Source organism: Aspergillus mulundensis, assembly GCF_003369625.1.
Source record: "Aspergillus mulundensis strain DSM 5745 chromosome Unknown scaffold_9, whole genome shotgun sequence".
NCBI lineage: Eukaryota > Fungi > Ascomycota > Eurotiomycetes > Eurotiales > Aspergillaceae > Aspergillus > Aspergillus mulundensis.
The window spans coordinates 982,001-998,105 of NW_020797897.1; the positions used below are offsets into that span (position 1 = coordinate 982,001).

Consider the following 16,105-nt stretch of genomic DNA (forward strand, 5'->3'; position numbering starts at 1 on the left):
AGTGTATAGGTTGAACCGTAAGGAATGACAAAAAGGAAAGTGGGATGGGAAGCGATATTCACGTCAACAGAGGAAATGGACAGAGACTTTATACTGCCCTGGCTGCTAGGAATCTAGACAGTGCCGTGGCCTCCAGTCCATGGCCATCCTGAAGAACAATCATTCTGTCAACTTTCGCTTCGGGGGATTGCACGAGCCCCATTCTCATGGACCGGATGCCCTCGGCTGAACCCGTATGGACCATTACACAGTCGATACTAGAGGAAGGGCATTGCTGCAGGGGCATCGCCCGATCTTCTGGGCGCAATCCCATTCGAGAGGCGAGTCAAAAAGAGACCCTGTTCGATGTAACGTCCTGATAAGCACGGGTAGGGACACAGACAGTCGGAAAGAAAAGGCAGAGGAAGGAGCTGGAGGCTGCGGCAACTGCAGGGATCACGAGTCGATCTGGGCTCTTGCTGTTTTGGGAAAGGAGGCTCCCATCCCGCGGTGGGCCGGGAAGGAACGACCGGATCGCCTGTCGACTAGTCCTGGCTAGGCAGGAGATGACTCGAGCAGTCGGGTCCATGATGGGATACGGGCTCGACAACGTGCTCGCTCAATGGTTGAGATATACTGGATGACGTGAGTGGTCTGGTTCCTAGCTAGGTAGTACTCGGAATCGCCGTCTATCCGCCAAGTATGGCGCTCTAGCACTAGGATAGTCTGATACCCAATCTGAAACGGAATTGCTAGGAACGACATTTCAAATGACCAGGGCTGCTTGCAAGGGCCTGTTATTCTAACTAGTCTGAGTTGCACATAGGAGAACAGGTTATGACAGTAGATATGTACACAATATCCAGTGGGAAAGCGCATCAAGCACAAAGGCATGAAAGAAACTACCAAGAATGCACTATGGTAAAAGCAGCGGCTCCAATGGTGACGAGGAGTCCAGATACACCGAGAACCATCAACGGCTGGGCCGCATTGCCGGGGCAGTCATCAGGAGCATCCATGGCACGGCATCTTCGATCAGTCAAATTGGCCGAGATACTGGCCGCCATCTCAGGGGAGATGGAGACACCGCACGGATTGGGGGTGTGGACGGGGGTGCCGGAGTTGGAGTTCGTCGTCACCGCGCATGTATCGCGATCCGCCCAATTGAGGTTCGGAGGGGATTGCATCGTGGTATCGGTCACGTTGATGACCACCGCGTTCAAATCATCCGGGCAGCTGGTGTCCGCCGTAGCAGCGACCAGATCCACTTCCTTGTCAGGGGCGGAGGTCGAGTTTGAGATGGTAAACATCCTGGACCAGCCGGAGGTGTGGGTGAGGACACCATCATCGCCAAAGGGGGAATGGTCGGTGAGGGCTTCCACGTCGCAGGATTGGTAGTGAAGTTGCCAGGTCAGCCACCACTGCCCGGGGGTCAAAGCCTCGTGGAATTGGTAGAACAGGTAAGGGTCACTGCTAGAGAGATTGGCTTCGTACACCGCAATAGGACCCGTGTTGTTAAAGGCCTCGCCACTGTTGGCCCAGCGGTTGATTCTGTATGTAACCCGAGGGTTGAGCAATTGCGCCTTTGCGGAATTTTGGATGGCCCACACGATGGGAAAGGCCTCGGTTGGAGAGTATGTTTCGTTGCGAGGGAAGACCAAGTCCACTTCAACCACGCTGACTGCGCAGACAAGAGCCGCCAGGGAGGCGGCCAGCAACCAGCGAACGTGCATTGTGACAAGGAAATAAGATGACAGACTTTGAAGAAGGTAGGCAATTCGCAGGCAGGTGAGAGAAGGATTTGTAGTGCAAGTAGAAGGAAAATAGGGGCATCACTGAGGCTAAGCAGGCCAAGCGGGACAGTTGGTGACTTGGTGGTTTGCTGAGGAGTCCGCCCAGACAGCCCGGCGGACTTGGCCTGCCAAGATGTGCCAAGACTGACCTCCTCCCAATTTTGGAAGGAGCCCTTGGGAGGTCGCTTACCTCTTGTGTGGCAAGGTGCAGCGCAGCGTTACATCGCCCCTCCAGGCCCCAGGCGGGGGCTCCCACGGACTTCCCCAAGCCAGGGTCCACAGCGTGTGCCTGATCTCTCCACCATGGGGACTTACCGGTAAGGCTCGGGGCGGATCGCACCACCTCCGGTTCCTGTCAGAAACCCTGACACCAGACTGCACCCATTGGGCGTAGTTTCGTGACGACTACTATGGTATCAGAAAGTCTCCGGTATTTTTGACCGGACATTGAACTATCCAGAACTACGGGAGAAATAAACAAGACACTTTGCGCTAGATGGGAGGGTAGAAGTCCTAGAGAACTATATAAGTTGACCCAGGCCGAAGCTTCTTGCTCACCATCTCTCATTCATTCGATCGTTCACTCTCGCCGAGCTTCAACTTCTCTAGATCAACTCCCCAGCCAAAATCATGCATTCAATCCACCTGCTCGCCGGACTCCTCCCGGCGCTGGCATCAGCCCTGTCCCGCCGCCACGTGGAATGTCTCTTTGCTACCACCCCTGGTAGCAGTGATACCTGCCAGACCTTTGCCAGCACCTGGGGCCTGTCCGTCAGCGAGCTCCAGGAGCTGAACCCCGGCATCTCCTGCCCGAGCCTTGATGCGAGCCAGTCGTACTGCGTTATCGGCACTGTGACTGAAACTCCCCCGGGAACCACTCTTACGACGACGACGTCGACATCCACAACAACCACTACCAGTACTCGGACTACGACCACTACCCAACCTCCGACCACGGCCAATCCGACGGTCCCATCCCCCACGATGCCTGGGATCGCGGAGAACTGCGACCAATTCTATCAGATCTCTCCCGGTGACCAGTGTGGAACCATTGCCCAGAGACACGGTATCACGACCGGGCAGCTCCTGAGCTGGAATAGCGAGATCAACGCCGGTAAGTCGATCGAGGCAGCAATCGCCACAATGGATCTGAATCCTCACGCTGATAGACTGCACAAACCTCTGGCTGGACTACTACATCTGCGTCCACGTTCCCGGCTCAACCACCACCTCGGCCGCCCCAGAACCAACCGAAGACCCATCCACCCCGACGCCATTGATGCCCGGCACCGCCGCCAACTGCGACGAGTTCCACCAGGTCGTGTCGGGCGACCAGTGTGGCACGATTGCGCAAGCCCACGGAATCACGCTTGCCCAGTTCCGCAGCTGGAACACTGAGATTAATGCCGGTACGTACATCCACGACACCATTCTAGATCAAATCTAACAGATCCGGATGGATGCAGACTGCACCAACCTCTGGGTCGACTACTACGTGTGCGTGCACGTCCCGGGCACAACAACAACCGTCCCAGCAACCCCCGAGCCAACCGAGGATCCCACGGGCCCGACGCCGCAGTTACCCGGCACCGTCAGCAACTGCAAGGCCTTTCATCTGATCGCGAGCGGCGATAGCTGCTGGTCGATCTACACCGAGGCCGGGATCACGCTTGCGCAGCTCCGGCAGTGGAACTCGCACATTGATGCCGCTTGCAGCAATCTCTGGCTCGGGTACTATGTCTGCGTGGGAGTCTAGAACCAGGCGTAGCGCATAGCTGGTAGCATGTATTTCAGTCATGGGCCTTGTGAGAAGATGACTGGACAGGCGGTTTACGAATAAAGAAACTGTCCACGGGGAAGCAATCTAGTCGCGGAGGCGCGCCGAGACGGAGAAAGCATAGTTGATAGAGCACTGTCTAGCAGGCGCGAGTAATATAGTATTGTTTCATTGGACCGCGGGCGAAGCCTTAGCGAGTGAGAATAAGGCTCTTCCAGGGACAATAAGCTCGAACCAGGGCCAGATCAAGCCCTGGCATTTTTTCGGGCTTTCCGCGATGCACAGTATACGCTTAAGGTTAATGCACTCGTGGCTCTGACCCCTTTAAGACTCACTAGTAGTAGCGGTTGTTGCATGTCGCTTCGCCTGATGGGAACTCTTACTCGCCAACCCAGCTCGTAGCGAGTAAACGCTAATGCAGGTCCCCCGTCCGGGCTGCGACTAGGACAATCAAGGGCAATGAACGTGGTGGACTAGCTCAGTAGCACGGGTTAGGACCCTTAGTGTACATTAGCGGGAGCTACAATCTTGGAGCTGCACCGAACGCAAATAGGCGAGGCTGGAATGAATGAGAGCATAGAGGTAAGAGGGTCCCCCGAGACTACCTCAGGTATTCCTCTCACTGGGATTCTTATATAAACTGCCTCCACCACCTATTCCCAGAAAACGCCAGCAGATTTACACACCTTCAGTCCGCCCTCTCCATCCAACCGTCTCAAAATGCAACTGAAACAGCTTGCCATCGCCGGCCTCATCCCGGGCATCCCAATGGTCTCTGCTCTAGTCCGCCGCTCCGGCGACGACTCTATTGCAGCCACCACCACCGAAGCGCCAACCAAGGCCACCGCGGCCATTCCGACCCCAACGATGCCCGGTATAATCGACGGCTGCGAGGGCTACGACAAGGTGATCGAAGGGGACATCTGCGACACCGTGGCAAAGCGAAACGGCATAGCCACATACCAGCTGAAAGCCTGGAACAGCGAAATCAACTACCGTACGCCCCCGTTGTCCTTACGCCTAACAATAACCACCCTCTAATACCTCTTGTTCTACTCTATAGTCTGCTCAAACCTCTGGCTCGACTACTACGTCTGTGTCGATGGACCTGGCGACGAGATCCCCCTCCCAACGTATACCCTCACACCACCCGGTCCAGACCGTCCAACCCCCGCGCCAGCCCCCATCCTCCCCGGCACGGTTGTGAACTGCGAGTTCTACTTTACGATCGACGCCCGGGATACGTGCGCCGACATCTGCGTGCTTGCGGGGATCACGTTTGAGGAGTTGCAGGCGATGAACCCGATTCTTGATGACCAGTGTTCCAACTTGGTGTCGTGGGTGGGATACCGGGTCTGTGTTGGGGTTTAGGAATGAGCTGCGCTCGGGGTTCATGGATGATGTACCCTAGGGTAGTGACTGCTTGGTGCCTAAGTTTGAATAATTCACCCTGCTCACCCAGGTCGCAAACTTCAGGGCAGCACTGCTCACCTACTAGAACAAGGTCGTAGTTTTTTGCTCGGTAGGCTTGGTCGAGTCAATTAAGTGCCCGGTGCGCCGGCGGCTTTCCATTATAGGAAATTGGCCATCGAGCACTTAGTTGGCCTAACTGTAAGCTCAGAATATAAATCCCACTACAAAGTCCAGTCAAACCGGTCAGCAGTAAAAAGACATAGGAACGAAAAAAAGAAAGGAAAAATCAAGGAACAAAGAAAGAAACAGCATAGCCGACAAAATAAGCAAACCACTACGATCAGCCTCCGCGATAGAGAACGGCCTCCCGGCTAAACACGCCGTATCCAACGAACAACCTGCTTGCGACAACTCACCAGACTGCAGCATCCAACCCTCGAGCTGGGTAGCCACCATGCATCCCCACGCAGACAAAGTGGTGCATGAGGTGGACGGATACTTCCTCCACCACGGGCGCTTCCCCAACGCCCGAGCCAAGCAGCGGTTTCTGGCCGCGGGTTTCTCCAGCGTGGTCTGTCTCTACTTCCCGCTCGCCAAGAACAACCGAATCCATTTCGCCTGCCGTCTCCTCACGATTTTCTTCTCGGTCGATGGTACGTGTATCCATGTCCCTGCAACGGCGCCAAGCAAATGACGAACCGGAGCTCACACGCGTATGCCATTCCAGATTTCCTGGAGGAAATGTCCTTCAGCGAAGGCGAGGCCTACAACAAGAAGCTTATGCGTCTTGCCGCCGGCACGACCCTCCCCGATAGGACCGTGCCGGCCGAGTTCATCTTCCATAAGTTGTGGGAGGGCATGCGCGCACGCGACGAGGAGCTGGCTGATAAGATCCTCGAGCCAATGTTCACATTCATGCGGGCGCAGACAGACCAGGTGCGGAGGGAGATTGTCGACTTGCGCCAGTACCTAGAGTATCGCGAGAAGGATGTTGGGAAGTCGTGAGCCCGCCCCTCCCCTACCCGGAGCCCTAGCTCACCGTAATGTATCTAATAAGTTAATGTGTAGCCTCCTATCCACCCTGATGAGACAAGTCGCCATCGTCAATGACATCTGCTCCTGGGAGAAGGAGCTTCGTTCCTCGCGGGCTCTGCACCAAGAAGGGGCGGTGCTGTGCTCTGCCGTGAAGGTCCTAGCGGATACCACGCAGCTCGGTATCGATGCCTCCAAGCGTGTTCTGTGGGCTATGGTGCGGGAGTGGGAGGGGGTGCATGAAGAGATGGCGGCTGTGCTTGCGGAGGAGGTTGTTCGGATGCTGTCCGGCTCTATGTCAAGGGACTGGAGTGTCTGATGAGTGGGAACGAGCTGTGGAGTCTACGGACGCCGCGGTACCAGATGGTAGAGTAGTGCGACTCCTTTAGGGTTCGATTATTGGAATAGACGGTTAGAATGGATGTTTTGCAAAAAGCTGGAGATACATGGAAGATGTGGATTGGAAATGTGGATTGGAACTGTGGGGTTGGGGTTTGGGGTCCGATCCATCGCGTGACCCACATTCCAAAGATCTTAGCGAGTTTAGATTCTAAAGATTTAGAGCGCTTTCATCCTCAGGGCCTCGAGAGAAAGCCATCAACCGGTATACCGAAAGTATTCAGGATTTTAGAAGTCTACGTTCCAAGACAACTCGCTATCCATGAGCCATCATAGCGATCAGGATCTCAATCGACCTCCTTCAATAAATGGGATCTCACCCCGGATCTATTGGATATAACTGACAATGATATGCTCATGGATGACCCGACTGGACTTGGGGACCGGCCAACTTCCAGTTCGAGGGTCTCACCGGATTGCCATGTCTGGAAGGCCTGTGCTACCTACATACATATCGTGTGGACACCAATCAGCCACACCTCCGAAATATTGCTATAAGCGTCAATCGTCCGGGTCTGTTCAAATCTCCCGACAGAGGACGGGTGAGATGCCGATTACCGCTTCACTGAGTTTCCATCAGGCATATCAGACTTGTTAGCCTGGTCTCTGCCCGCGACCTTCTACTCTCTTTGTTAAAGCTGTACCTGGTGGCTATGATGTCGCGATATTCCAACGCCCACAAGAACCCCGCCGGCGCAGGCGATGCCCGGCCGACAGCCATGCAGATCATACGTGACGAGGGGCTGGAAGGGTTGATGACGGATAAGGTAGGTAGAATGACTCTATCTAAGGAACGGAGATAATCATGGCTATGGCTTGTAGGTTTTCCTCATCACGGGCTGTACCTCCGGCATCGGAATGGAGGCAGCCCGCGCTATAGCCGCAACAGGCGCCAGGGTATTTGTGACTGCGCGCTCGCTCGACAAGGGACAGCGTGTCTGCGGCGGCTTCAAGCCCGGTGCAGTGGAGCTTCTCCAGCTAGATACGAGCTCGCTCTCGTCTGTGCGTGCAGCGGCAGCTACGTTCCTGAGCAAGTCTCGCAAGCTGAATGTTCTGGTCTGTAATGCGGGGGTCATGCGGATTCCGACGAGACAGGAATCCACCGACGGGTTCGAGCTCCAGCTTGCAATGAACTACCTTGGCCTGGTTGCTTTTCTGGCTTCTCAGGGATATGATGCTCGCGTCTTCCTCGCCGGCTTTCAACGTCTCGAGCTCCGCGCACCACGAGTCTGAAATCAACTTTGACGATATCAATCTTGTCCGGGATGGCGCGTACCATCCTGGCAGGGCGTATGGGCAGGAAGTGGGAAGCACGGGAGGCAAGTATTTGGAAGATTGCGCTGAAGCAAGTGCGACGGAAATCTGGCCGGGGGTATCCGGCGTCAAGGACTACGCATTTGACGAGAGAAAGGAGACACGCCTTTGGGAGCTGACTCCAGTTGCTGGCCCCTTCTGTGTAACAGTCGCCGGATCAGAGCCTCCAGCTCTTGGGCTATGTTGAGTTCTCGAGACGGCCGTCCTCACCGCTTGCCCATGTGAACTACTGCATTAGCACAAATACCGCCGAGCATCACCGTCGAACTGATCCCTCATCTCCTCAATCGTCCTAACAGCCCTGTCCTCCGTCTGCTGCAGCACAAGCAGCTGCGTATTCACCCGGATGACCCGCAGCCACTCAACCGGCTTGACCAGCTCAAAGTCCCCCACGAAGAGACCTCGATTCCGCACATACCCGGCGGCGCTGCCGCAGGTGCGGTCGAGTCTCCCCGCTAGTCCGTTCCCCCGGTTTGTCACTGTCATCGCCGGCTGCAGCTGTCTGTGTCCCTTCCCCGCGCACTCCAGGTAAAGCGTGTTGAGCCACGCCAGCATCGTGTCCAGGGCGTGCGGGTCGGTGTCGATGCTGTGGGTTTTGTCCTCCATGTCTTCGAGCAGGGGCATGGTCATTTGGAGACAGTCGCACGGGGGGATTGGGGTTGGTGGTAGAGCCTTCTGCTGTGCCCTAACGTTCGGGTTCAGGTTCATGCCGAATGCGCGCTCGGTCTCGGGGTCGGTTACTATACCATGTCATCATAAGTATGTAGTATCTTTCCAGCCCTCCTTCCTCTCAACCACATACTGTATGGTAGCTGCTACTTACTCTGGGTCAGATTGACGGGCTCCTGCTCCTGCGGCTGGGGTTCCTGGCCGCCCGGCGCGATGGAGTTGAGATCCCAAAAGTCGAGTGGCGCACCTGCAGACGCCGGCGTTGAAAGCAACTCGCCCCTGATGCCCATGGTCTCGTTCAAATTTGGTTCCGGTCGAGGAGGCAGGGGCACGGGAGATCTCGCGACCAGGCTAGATGCAAAGCTACAGGTGCCGTGGTCGGCACCGAAGTCTGGGACAGTGGCCGATTCGCACAATGGTCTGTCTGCTATTACCACGGATGTGATTCTCCGGATCGACCGGAGACAGGTTTGGTTCTCGTGATTCTTTTCGACGCCTCGAAAGCTATTGAGATCTCTCCGGGTCCGCGCTACCTGGGGCTGGTCCGTGTAGCGCCGACGCTTCTTCCTGGCCCGCGCGTCGGAAGACGAGTATGTGCACCGGGCTTGGTTGGCTTTGCAGCGACTGCACCCAGCCTTGTGGCCGCTGCATTTCAGCTGCTGCCCGTAAGTACTGTACTAGAGCTCGCGTCCAGTGGCACGCACACGCATACCTTTTTCTCGCGGCAGGCGTCGCATGCTAAATGGGGTGGTAGGGAATAGCCCACCTGCATTAAAGAGGCTCCATCGGCACGTTCAACAAACTCGGGCTTGTCGCTTTGCGGATCTAGCCTTAATGTGCCGAACATTCTATCGGGGATGAACAGATGGATATCATTGATGGGCAATGCTGCTTCTCGTGGTTTGTCAATCTGTCTGTCCCACATTCCCGAGTCCATTTAGATATTAAATATATTTACCAGGAAGCTGGGCACACATGCAGGAGCCTCATCTGTCAAACTTTTGTCAGCATACCGCTAGACCAAATAACCAATTGGCTATATAGGCTGTTCTTACACTCCAACACTCCCAAGAGCCCGCCAAGCTGCCGTACAGGAGCTGATGATTGTGTTTAGAGTTCCTGTCAGCCCTTGCTTCCAGATGCAGAAGGACTGGTGCCCCGGTCAGCAAAGAGTCCATGTTTGATCTTGTATAGTTCTGGACGTGCAAGGTGTCTCCGTGTGTCTGGCCCTCATGGCTTGGAATCCACTTACTAGCAGTTCTATGGCGTTTGATACTTATTCCTTAGCAGGGATATCCCAGCTCTGTCTTGATCTGTCAACTTCATAATCATCGTGCTACACCAGTAATCTGATTGACCAGCCCCCTGCCGGGACAAGAAAGAAAACCACACCAGCGAGCGGTAAATATGTCTCCTGTAAGCTTATATTTTACGGCGAACCCTTCAAGGGTCGTCCCAACCCTTATCATCGCATTAATTCACGTAAGCAATTTTCCGCCCAGGTGGTGCTGGAGTGGCTCTACGGTAGTTACACAGAAAGGTGTCTATGCAGATTGGCCGGGTTGCTATGTTATCCATGGTATTGTCTCCGTTGGACTTGGATGGTGAGGAAGGAGCCTGCCAAGTTCCAACACAATGTTATTGATCCTGTCCTCGGCTTGATCAATTCCTGCTACTTTACGAACTTTTCCTGGCGTGGTGATTGGTTGAAGTTGGCGGTGGTTAACAGGTTCGGGTTATAGGGCTGATGTCGGGCCCGACTTTCAGAACCAACGCTACCAGGGATTTACCTTACCTTGCCTCAGGAGCGCGCCGGGTTGGCTATTGGTGCTCAGTCCTACTTTCACGTGGTTAATGCGAGAACTGAGAACCACTCCACTGCAAGAAGAACCGCAGCCGCCCCTTTCTGGCCTATCGAGTAATACGGCCCTCGCTCGCGGACCCGTGTAACAAAGTCCGCCACAGACAAGCCTTGGGAAAAGAACTCAAGGGCAGGCAATGTGGGTCGGTGCGCCCCTCGAAGAATCCCGATGATTTCTTACATGGTGGTTGGTGCCTCGTATAGCGGACTTTTGCGGTTATAGGAAGAACCCTCATACTCTGGGGCTGGTCTGGTTTGGAGATGTTGCAGCGGGACAATCCATCGTGGATGCAGCATCCAGTCTGATCAATGTAGACAGCCTTGGAATCACGCATGGCTTTATGATATGGACTTTGGGCGCAGGCATATATACCTCGTCCTGCTCACTCACGGGCTATCATGGACGGCTCGCACTCGATCTCTGTTTACCTACCCTATGTTGTCAACCCTCCCGAGGTCGTTCCTCATCAACCTTATTCAGCTGAAGATGGAGCGCACGAACCCCGGGCACTCATCAAAAAACAGCAATGTAACCACCTGCACGTACTACGTCGTTTCATCAATCGTCGCTGGCGCCATGACCCTGTGTGTGGCCCTGCGCCTGTACGTTCGATTTCGGATAACCCGGAGTCCGTGGTGGGATGATGGTGAGCGTTCCAAGATTATATCTGGCAGTTCAATACTAGGTATACTAACAATGACACTAGCAAATGCTGTTCTTTCCTTGGTGAGCAATCCTCGGCATGGTACTATTAAGCACATAATAACCTCGGCTTTCATCAGTTGTTGGAACCTTCGAGCGTACACTGGCCTGATCTGGAGAAGTGACTATTCCCGCCCTTGCTTTAGGTTAGGTATGGCCATGGCACTAACCAAAGCATTGGGAATTAGTGACGCAGGTTGGACTAGGAACACACCAGCGGGAGCTCAGCACGGATGACTTGCTCGAACTATACCGCGTAAGAAGCCCCCTGCCTCTCCTGTCCTTCCTATATATACTACCTAGGTGACCGGTTCAATCTAACAAGTCCCAGCTAAGCCTCATCTCCGCAACCATCGCCCTAATGGCCAAAACTTCACAAAGATCACCCTCCTCCTGCTATACCTGCGGCCCTTCTTCATAAAGACCGGCCTCAAGGTCGCCATCTGGATCGGGCTCGTCTTCTGCAACGCCTATTCCTTCGCACACGTCTTCGTGTACAATCTCGTGGACCGCGGGCCCCTCGTGGCCGTCACGCACTCTGTCAGCATTGTTGGCGCCGTCAGCGACGTGTATATCCTCGCATTGCCCATGTATGTCGTCGCCCAGCTACACATGAGGGCCGCGAAGAAGGGTCGCGTTGCGGCGGTTTTCTTGACGGGGCTTTTGTAAGTCCGCTGCTTCCACGTCCATGATCGCCCTGCACACGGAGATCTAGGGTACGCAGCTGACAAAGATGGGAATGGCAGGGCCGTCATAATGAGTATTCATGGGCTGCGTGTATAGGTTCCACTATACGTCGGATCAAACGTGGTCTCTGCTGCCGATCTACATCGTCCGGTACGTTTCCCAGTCCCTCTGTTATTCCCCTGTGTGGCATGAGCTAAAAGATCCAGAATCGTGGAAACAGGCGTCGGGATCATCTGCAGCTGCCTGCCGATTCTGCCGCCGCTCTTCAAAGCCAAGGATGACAAGCAGATGCGAGGCCAGAGGCTGCCAGTCTTCCCCCCGCGCGGCCCGCAGAAGCCGTTGCCGGTGAATGGGTCGTTGGTGTCCAGCGAGGGAGGCTTCCACGCCGATATTCCAATTTCGATTGGGACTTTGAATGAGGCTAGTTCGTCGTCCTAGTCTGGGGCAACGTCGCATGAGACAACTGATGATGCATAGAGAGCTGGAGGGCACCTTGTGCTGCAATTCTTGTTTCCTGGGATGGCTTGTTGCTTCACCGCCAATATAGTCATAGGGACGGTGCTGTGCGTGTGTGCGAACGCATGCAATGGAAAGGGTTAGAATGATTCTTATATTCTTGTGGTGCCTTCTTACACTCCATGTCCGCCAGGGCTGGCCCGTGGCTTAGGGCTTGATCCGCTAGCCGGGGCAGTGAACACGCTGTGGATAGCCGACCGAGGCTTATGGTACCTAGGCAATCTGATTTATTTTTGGTCCTCCCTGTGTTCCTAAGCCCCTCTATTGGAGCCAAACAGTGTAAGGATTCGGCATCGTCTAATGTGTTGAATCTTAGTCTTCGGAGCGTTCCAATGAACCCCTGACTCTGGGTAGATGGATGTGTGAGGATGGCGGTAGTTCCAAGGAATCTTGGAGAAATTGAGACGAAGGCAGGTACTAAAAAGGGAAGAAATAATCTCTTCTATGCCTCTAGAGCTCCAGCTACGAGGATATCCCCTCCCCATCAGAGTGGATGGACCCCAGGACCCTTCGCACCCTCTCCCGCGGCGAGCCCTCCCGCAGAAACTCCACCAGCTCCAGCACCCAAACCAACAGATTCACCCCCACCCAGAGCACCGCCTCGCGCGGTGTAGACCGGCCGGCCTTGCGCCGCACCGCATCCTGCTGCCACTGCTCACACAGCGCGAGGAAGCGTCCCGGATCGTCCGTAATCACCCCATCGGCCTGGCAGCGGATACTCCGCGCCATCCACTCGTCCGCGTTATCAGGCCACGAGAAGATCCGCCGCCCCTGCGCGCGCGCCCTCGCGCGGAGCCGGGACCCCCGTTGCGTCGCGAGGGCGTAGTTGAGGACGCTGAAATGGAGACCCGGGACGGCCAGCATTGCGGAGGCGTACGCGGGGAACGCGGTCGTCAGCGCGACTGGGAAGCCCGGGAGATGGAGATGGCATGCTGCCACCCATTCTGCCTGGTGAGGGGAAGGATTTAGTTAGCAGAGGGTGCCAGTACCACAGTCGCCGCCCGTTGCGGGGTGCATTCTATGGTACGTGGAAATAGGATCTCAGGAGGGGACTCTGGGGAGTAAGGCAGTTGGGGCTCACCTGCCACGCGCCGAGGATAATACGTTCGTCCCACGGGCGCTCGGAGGGGACTCTGGCTATTGTCTTTGCCAGTTGAGCGCACATAATGCGGGGATCGTCGGTCTTCTACATTTTGCACAAGTCGTTGCGTTAGCTAGAAACGGATGGAGAGGGAAGGAAGAGGAAATGGGCCGGCTCCCTTCTTGAGTTGGCTCCTGCCTCTGCCCTGCCCTACCTTGATATCAAGCAAGATCCAGATCTCTTCCACGCCAGGCCCAGCCAAGTACTCCAGTAAATCCAGCAAGCGGGCCATCGGCTGCACTGGGCCGCGCAGAGTCCGGAGCGTGCTCAAAGCCTCCCACTCGCACTCAGCAACCTTGCGCGGATCCCCGAAGCAGCGCTTTAGTGTCGAGTCCTGACGATCTGTTAGTTGGAATGATTATTTTTGCTTTATCTATCTCTAGCAGCGGACACGGGCTTGGGACACACATGTGACAATACAATCACGCCATCCCTGGAGAGATGGAGGTCTGTTTCGATGGCGTGGGCGCCGACCTCGACGGCCGCGCGAAAGGCAGCCATTGAGTTTTCTGGGAAGAGCGCGCTGTAGCCGCGGTGGGCGATGGCTTGCGGAAACGTCGCTGGGATACCGTCGGGCTTTGGGCTGCTCTGTCGCTGCATATCGGCGGGCGGATTGCTTCGGGGTTGTTGGCGGCTTGGCCCTCGGTGCTGGAGTAAGAAGGGGTTTATCAAATAGAGTCTACTGCTTGAATGAATGAGTCGTATCATAAGAACAGAAAAGCGGTTTGGGAAGGAGCTGTGTTGACCCGTCCACTACCTCGGGACTTTCTTTTGGGGGAGACGGGCGTCTGCTGTACCGTATTGGTCGGTGTTAACGTCTCGCGGGGCTAACGGAGTAAGACGGACATACAGTAGCATAGGCCCAATCTTTTTTTTGGACTGTGGACTCTGATAGGGTATGAGGCGAACGGCTTTTTGTTTTTTCTTCCACCTAAAAAGGATCATTCCTACACTATTTACAAGAGCGGACTTGTTCCGAGTCTCCCACTTTTACCGACAAAGCTGTTTCACTCTGTTGGTCAGTACATACCCAACCACACACTGCCATATAACTCCTAACTAATACAGCACGTATATATATTCTTACCTGGATGATACAGGACGAAAAACACAAGAGAAAATAACACCTCCAGCTCACCAGGCTTTCCGCTCATGAAAGCGAACCAGCAGACGAGGCGTCCACCACATGATATGCGACTGGCCCTGTGCCAGCAAGTCGAGATCCTTGTTGACGAGCTCTCAGTCGTATCTGAATCCCATCTTGGCCAGCACCTGGTTGATCTCCGTTATCGCGAAGCTGGAAGGTCGTGTGCGACTCAGCTTAGTGGTCTCGATATAGGGGAAAATTGAAGAAAAGAAAGGGACATACTTTCGTCCTGGGCAGCTCCGCGGGCCAAGCGAGAAAGGCTGACTTGCTTCTTTCACATTTGGATGGGTAGGGTCCAGCCAGCGGTCAGGGTCGAATTTGAATGGGTTTGGGAAGTACTTCTCGTCGTGGGTGACTGAAGACGCTTGTATAGACCTCTGTCTGCATCCGTTAGCCACGGAAAGAAAGGTTAAGAGACGACATACCCCTTTCGGAACCTAATGTCCATCAATGTATGTACCAGGGGATATGCGAGGGAAGCCCTGCGGGCCCAGGGGGTAAATCTGAAGACCCTCCTGGATAACAGCTCGGAGGTATGGCAACTTCTGAGCGGAGGCAGCCTTGGTCTGGTCGTAGGACTGATAGTGCCCCCGGACCTCTGCGCAGAGCCGGTTCCAAGCCTCTGAGTCGGCACCATCTTTCAAGAGGTAGTAGGTGGTTGCGGCCAGGAATGTCGCAAACGTTTCACCTCCGGCTAGGCTATCAAAAATTTTCGATCAGCAGGCTTTCTTGCTTGACGGGCCCGAAAATTCCCTTGTAGAGTGCCAGATCTTACACTAATGTAGAAGCGTGCGCCGCCATTTCCTCCTCGCTCATTTTGCCGTCTTCCACACTGCTAATCAGATATGTTACAAAGTCCTTGCGATTGGACACATCGAGTAAATGCCTGGATGTATTTCCACTTGTCAGACGGACCAGTCATTTCTCCGCCGTTCGGGCACCTTCCATCTCCAAAACACTCACCGTGCGAGCTTTGCTCTTGTATATGCCGTCTGCTTCTTACCATCCCGCAGTCGGCTGGTTCGCCAACATGCTAGAGTATGAACACCCAGCCATGATACACTGGAATTAGGAGTAAAGTATGTGGAAATTACTGGTAGTAGTAATAATAGTGTAATATTACTGTATTCTAAGCCAATTTACCACTTAGGCTGGATATATAGCGTATTTTAGGTATATATTACTTTAAGGTTACATAACCTTACTGTTGCCACGCCGCCAAGCTTTTGTTGCCACCCTTAGTAAAAACTGGGTGTACATACCCTAGCACACCTAAAAAATGGATACGTTGCGGCAACGTATCCACTGGATTTTAGTATAACAACACGCTAGCTCCAGCGTGTTGGCGAACCAGCCGACTGCGGGATGGTAGCAATCGCCGACAACCCTTGGAAGGACGGGAAGACGATTCTCGCCAGCGCTGGGACAAAAGGGAGGCGCCGCAGATTATTCGCCACGGTGACAAAGTACAGATGGCCTCGGATAAGCTCTTGCCAGCAATGCGATTTGCCTGGGGAGCAGTCAGTGTCAGAAGAAGCAGAAGAAGAGAAAGATCAAACAAAACAAAACAGTGCATGAACCCACCATCCGCAACACACCCAAATCCACTCCCAAACGCCATCTTCCCAAGAACACCAAACGCATGGAAGCATATCAAACCACCTCGTCATATCC

The 16,105-nt window shown here is 54.6% G+C and overlaps 10 protein-coding genes across 10 annotated transcripts in view; 5 read left to right on the forward strand and 5 right to left on the reverse strand.

Annotated features, from left to right (window-relative positions):
- Nucleotides 1-881: 881 nt before the first annotated feature.
- DSM5745_08172 (uncharacterized protein) lies at nt 882-1,712 on the reverse strand (the record flags this gene model as incomplete). Its single annotated transcript, XM_026750188.1, has 1 exon — nt 882-1,712. The coding sequence occupies one exon, from the start codon at nt 1,710-1,712 to the stop codon at nt 882-884; it is 831 nt and encodes a 276-aa protein (XP_026601192.1).
- A 690-nt stretch (nt 1,713-2,402) lies between these two features.
- Nucleotides 2,403-3,528, forward strand: DSM5745_08173 (uncharacterized protein; the record flags this gene model as incomplete). Its single annotated transcript, XM_026750189.1, has 3 exons — nt 2,403-2,886; nt 2,942-3,181; nt 3,239-3,528. The coding sequence occupies 3 exons, from the start codon at nt 2,403-2,405 to the stop codon at nt 3,526-3,528; spliced, it is 1,014 nt and encodes a 337-aa protein (XP_026601193.1).
- A 741-nt stretch (nt 3,529-4,269) lies between these two features.
- Nucleotides 4,270-4,920, forward strand: DSM5745_08174 (LysM peptidoglycan-binding domain-containing protein; the record flags this gene model as incomplete). The annotated part of the gene is made up of 2 exons (XM_026750190.1): nt 4,270-4,546; nt 4,613-4,920. 2 exons carry the CDS (start codon nt 4,270-4,272, stop codon nt 4,918-4,920), a joined length of 585 nt encoding a protein of 194 aa, XP_026601194.1.
- A 496-nt stretch (nt 4,921-5,416) lies between these two features.
- DSM5745_08175 (putative aristolochene synthase protein) lies at nt 5,417-6,313 on the forward strand (the record flags this gene model as incomplete). The annotated part of the gene is made up of 3 exons (XM_026750191.1): nt 5,417-5,615; nt 5,690-5,963; nt 6,031-6,313. 3 exons carry the CDS (start codon nt 5,417-5,419, stop codon nt 6,311-6,313), a joined length of 756 nt encoding a protein of 251 aa, XP_026601195.1.
- A 736-nt stretch (nt 6,314-7,049) lies between these two features.
- DSM5745_08176 (uncharacterized protein) lies at nt 7,050-7,626 on the forward strand (the record flags this gene model as incomplete). The annotated part of the gene is made up of 2 exons (XM_026750192.1): nt 7,050-7,160; nt 7,216-7,626. The coding sequence occupies 2 exons, from the start codon at nt 7,050-7,052 to the stop codon at nt 7,624-7,626; spliced, it is 522 nt and encodes a 173-aa protein (XP_026601196.1).
- A 315-nt stretch (nt 7,627-7,941) lies between these two features.
- DSM5745_08177 (Zn(II)2Cys6 transcription factor domain-containing protein) lies at nt 7,942-9,313 on the reverse strand (the record flags this gene model as incomplete). Its single annotated transcript, XM_026750193.1, has 3 exons — nt 7,942-8,447; nt 8,531-9,032; nt 9,089-9,313. 3 exons carry the CDS (start codon nt 9,311-9,313, stop codon nt 7,942-7,944), a joined length of 1,233 nt encoding a protein of 410 aa, XP_026601197.1.
- Nucleotides 9,314-10,724: 1,411 nt separating this feature from the next.
- DSM5745_08178 (uncharacterized protein) lies at nt 10,725-12,065 on the forward strand (the record flags this gene model as incomplete). The annotated part of the gene is made up of 5 exons (XM_026750194.1): nt 10,725-10,884; nt 10,945-11,136; nt 11,272-11,605; nt 11,724-11,777; nt 11,834-12,065. 5 exons carry the CDS (start codon nt 10,725-10,727, stop codon nt 12,063-12,065), a joined length of 972 nt encoding a protein of 323 aa, XP_026601198.1.
- A 540-nt stretch (nt 12,066-12,605) lies between these two features.
- Nucleotides 12,606-13,884, reverse strand: DSM5745_08179 (putative glycerophosphoryl diester phosphodiesterase protein; the record flags this gene model as incomplete). The annotated part of the gene is made up of 4 exons (XM_026750195.1): nt 12,606-13,091; nt 13,225-13,329; nt 13,439-13,618; nt 13,693-13,884. 4 exons carry the CDS (start codon nt 13,882-13,884, stop codon nt 12,606-12,608), a joined length of 963 nt encoding a protein of 320 aa, XP_026601199.1.
- A 984-nt stretch (nt 13,885-14,868) lies between these two features.
- On the reverse strand, nt 14,869-15,247 carry DSM5745_08180 (uncharacterized protein; the record flags this gene model as incomplete). The annotated part of the gene is made up of 2 exons (XM_026750196.1): nt 14,869-15,130; nt 15,207-15,247. 2 exons carry the CDS (start codon nt 15,245-15,247, stop codon nt 14,869-14,871), a joined length of 303 nt encoding a protein of 100 aa, XP_026601200.1.
- Nucleotides 15,248-15,759: 512 nt separating this feature from the next.
- DSM5745_08181 (uncharacterized protein) overlaps nt 15,760-16,105 on the reverse strand; it is a gene marked incomplete at both ends in the record, with an annotated part of 1,087 nt that continues 741 nt past the window's right edge. The window contains one exon of the mRNA XM_026750197.1: nt 15,760-15,941. Within this exon, the coding sequence (XP_026601201.1) occupies nt 15,760-15,941 (182 nt within the window). The remainder of the gene's footprint in view (nt 15,942-16,105) is intronic.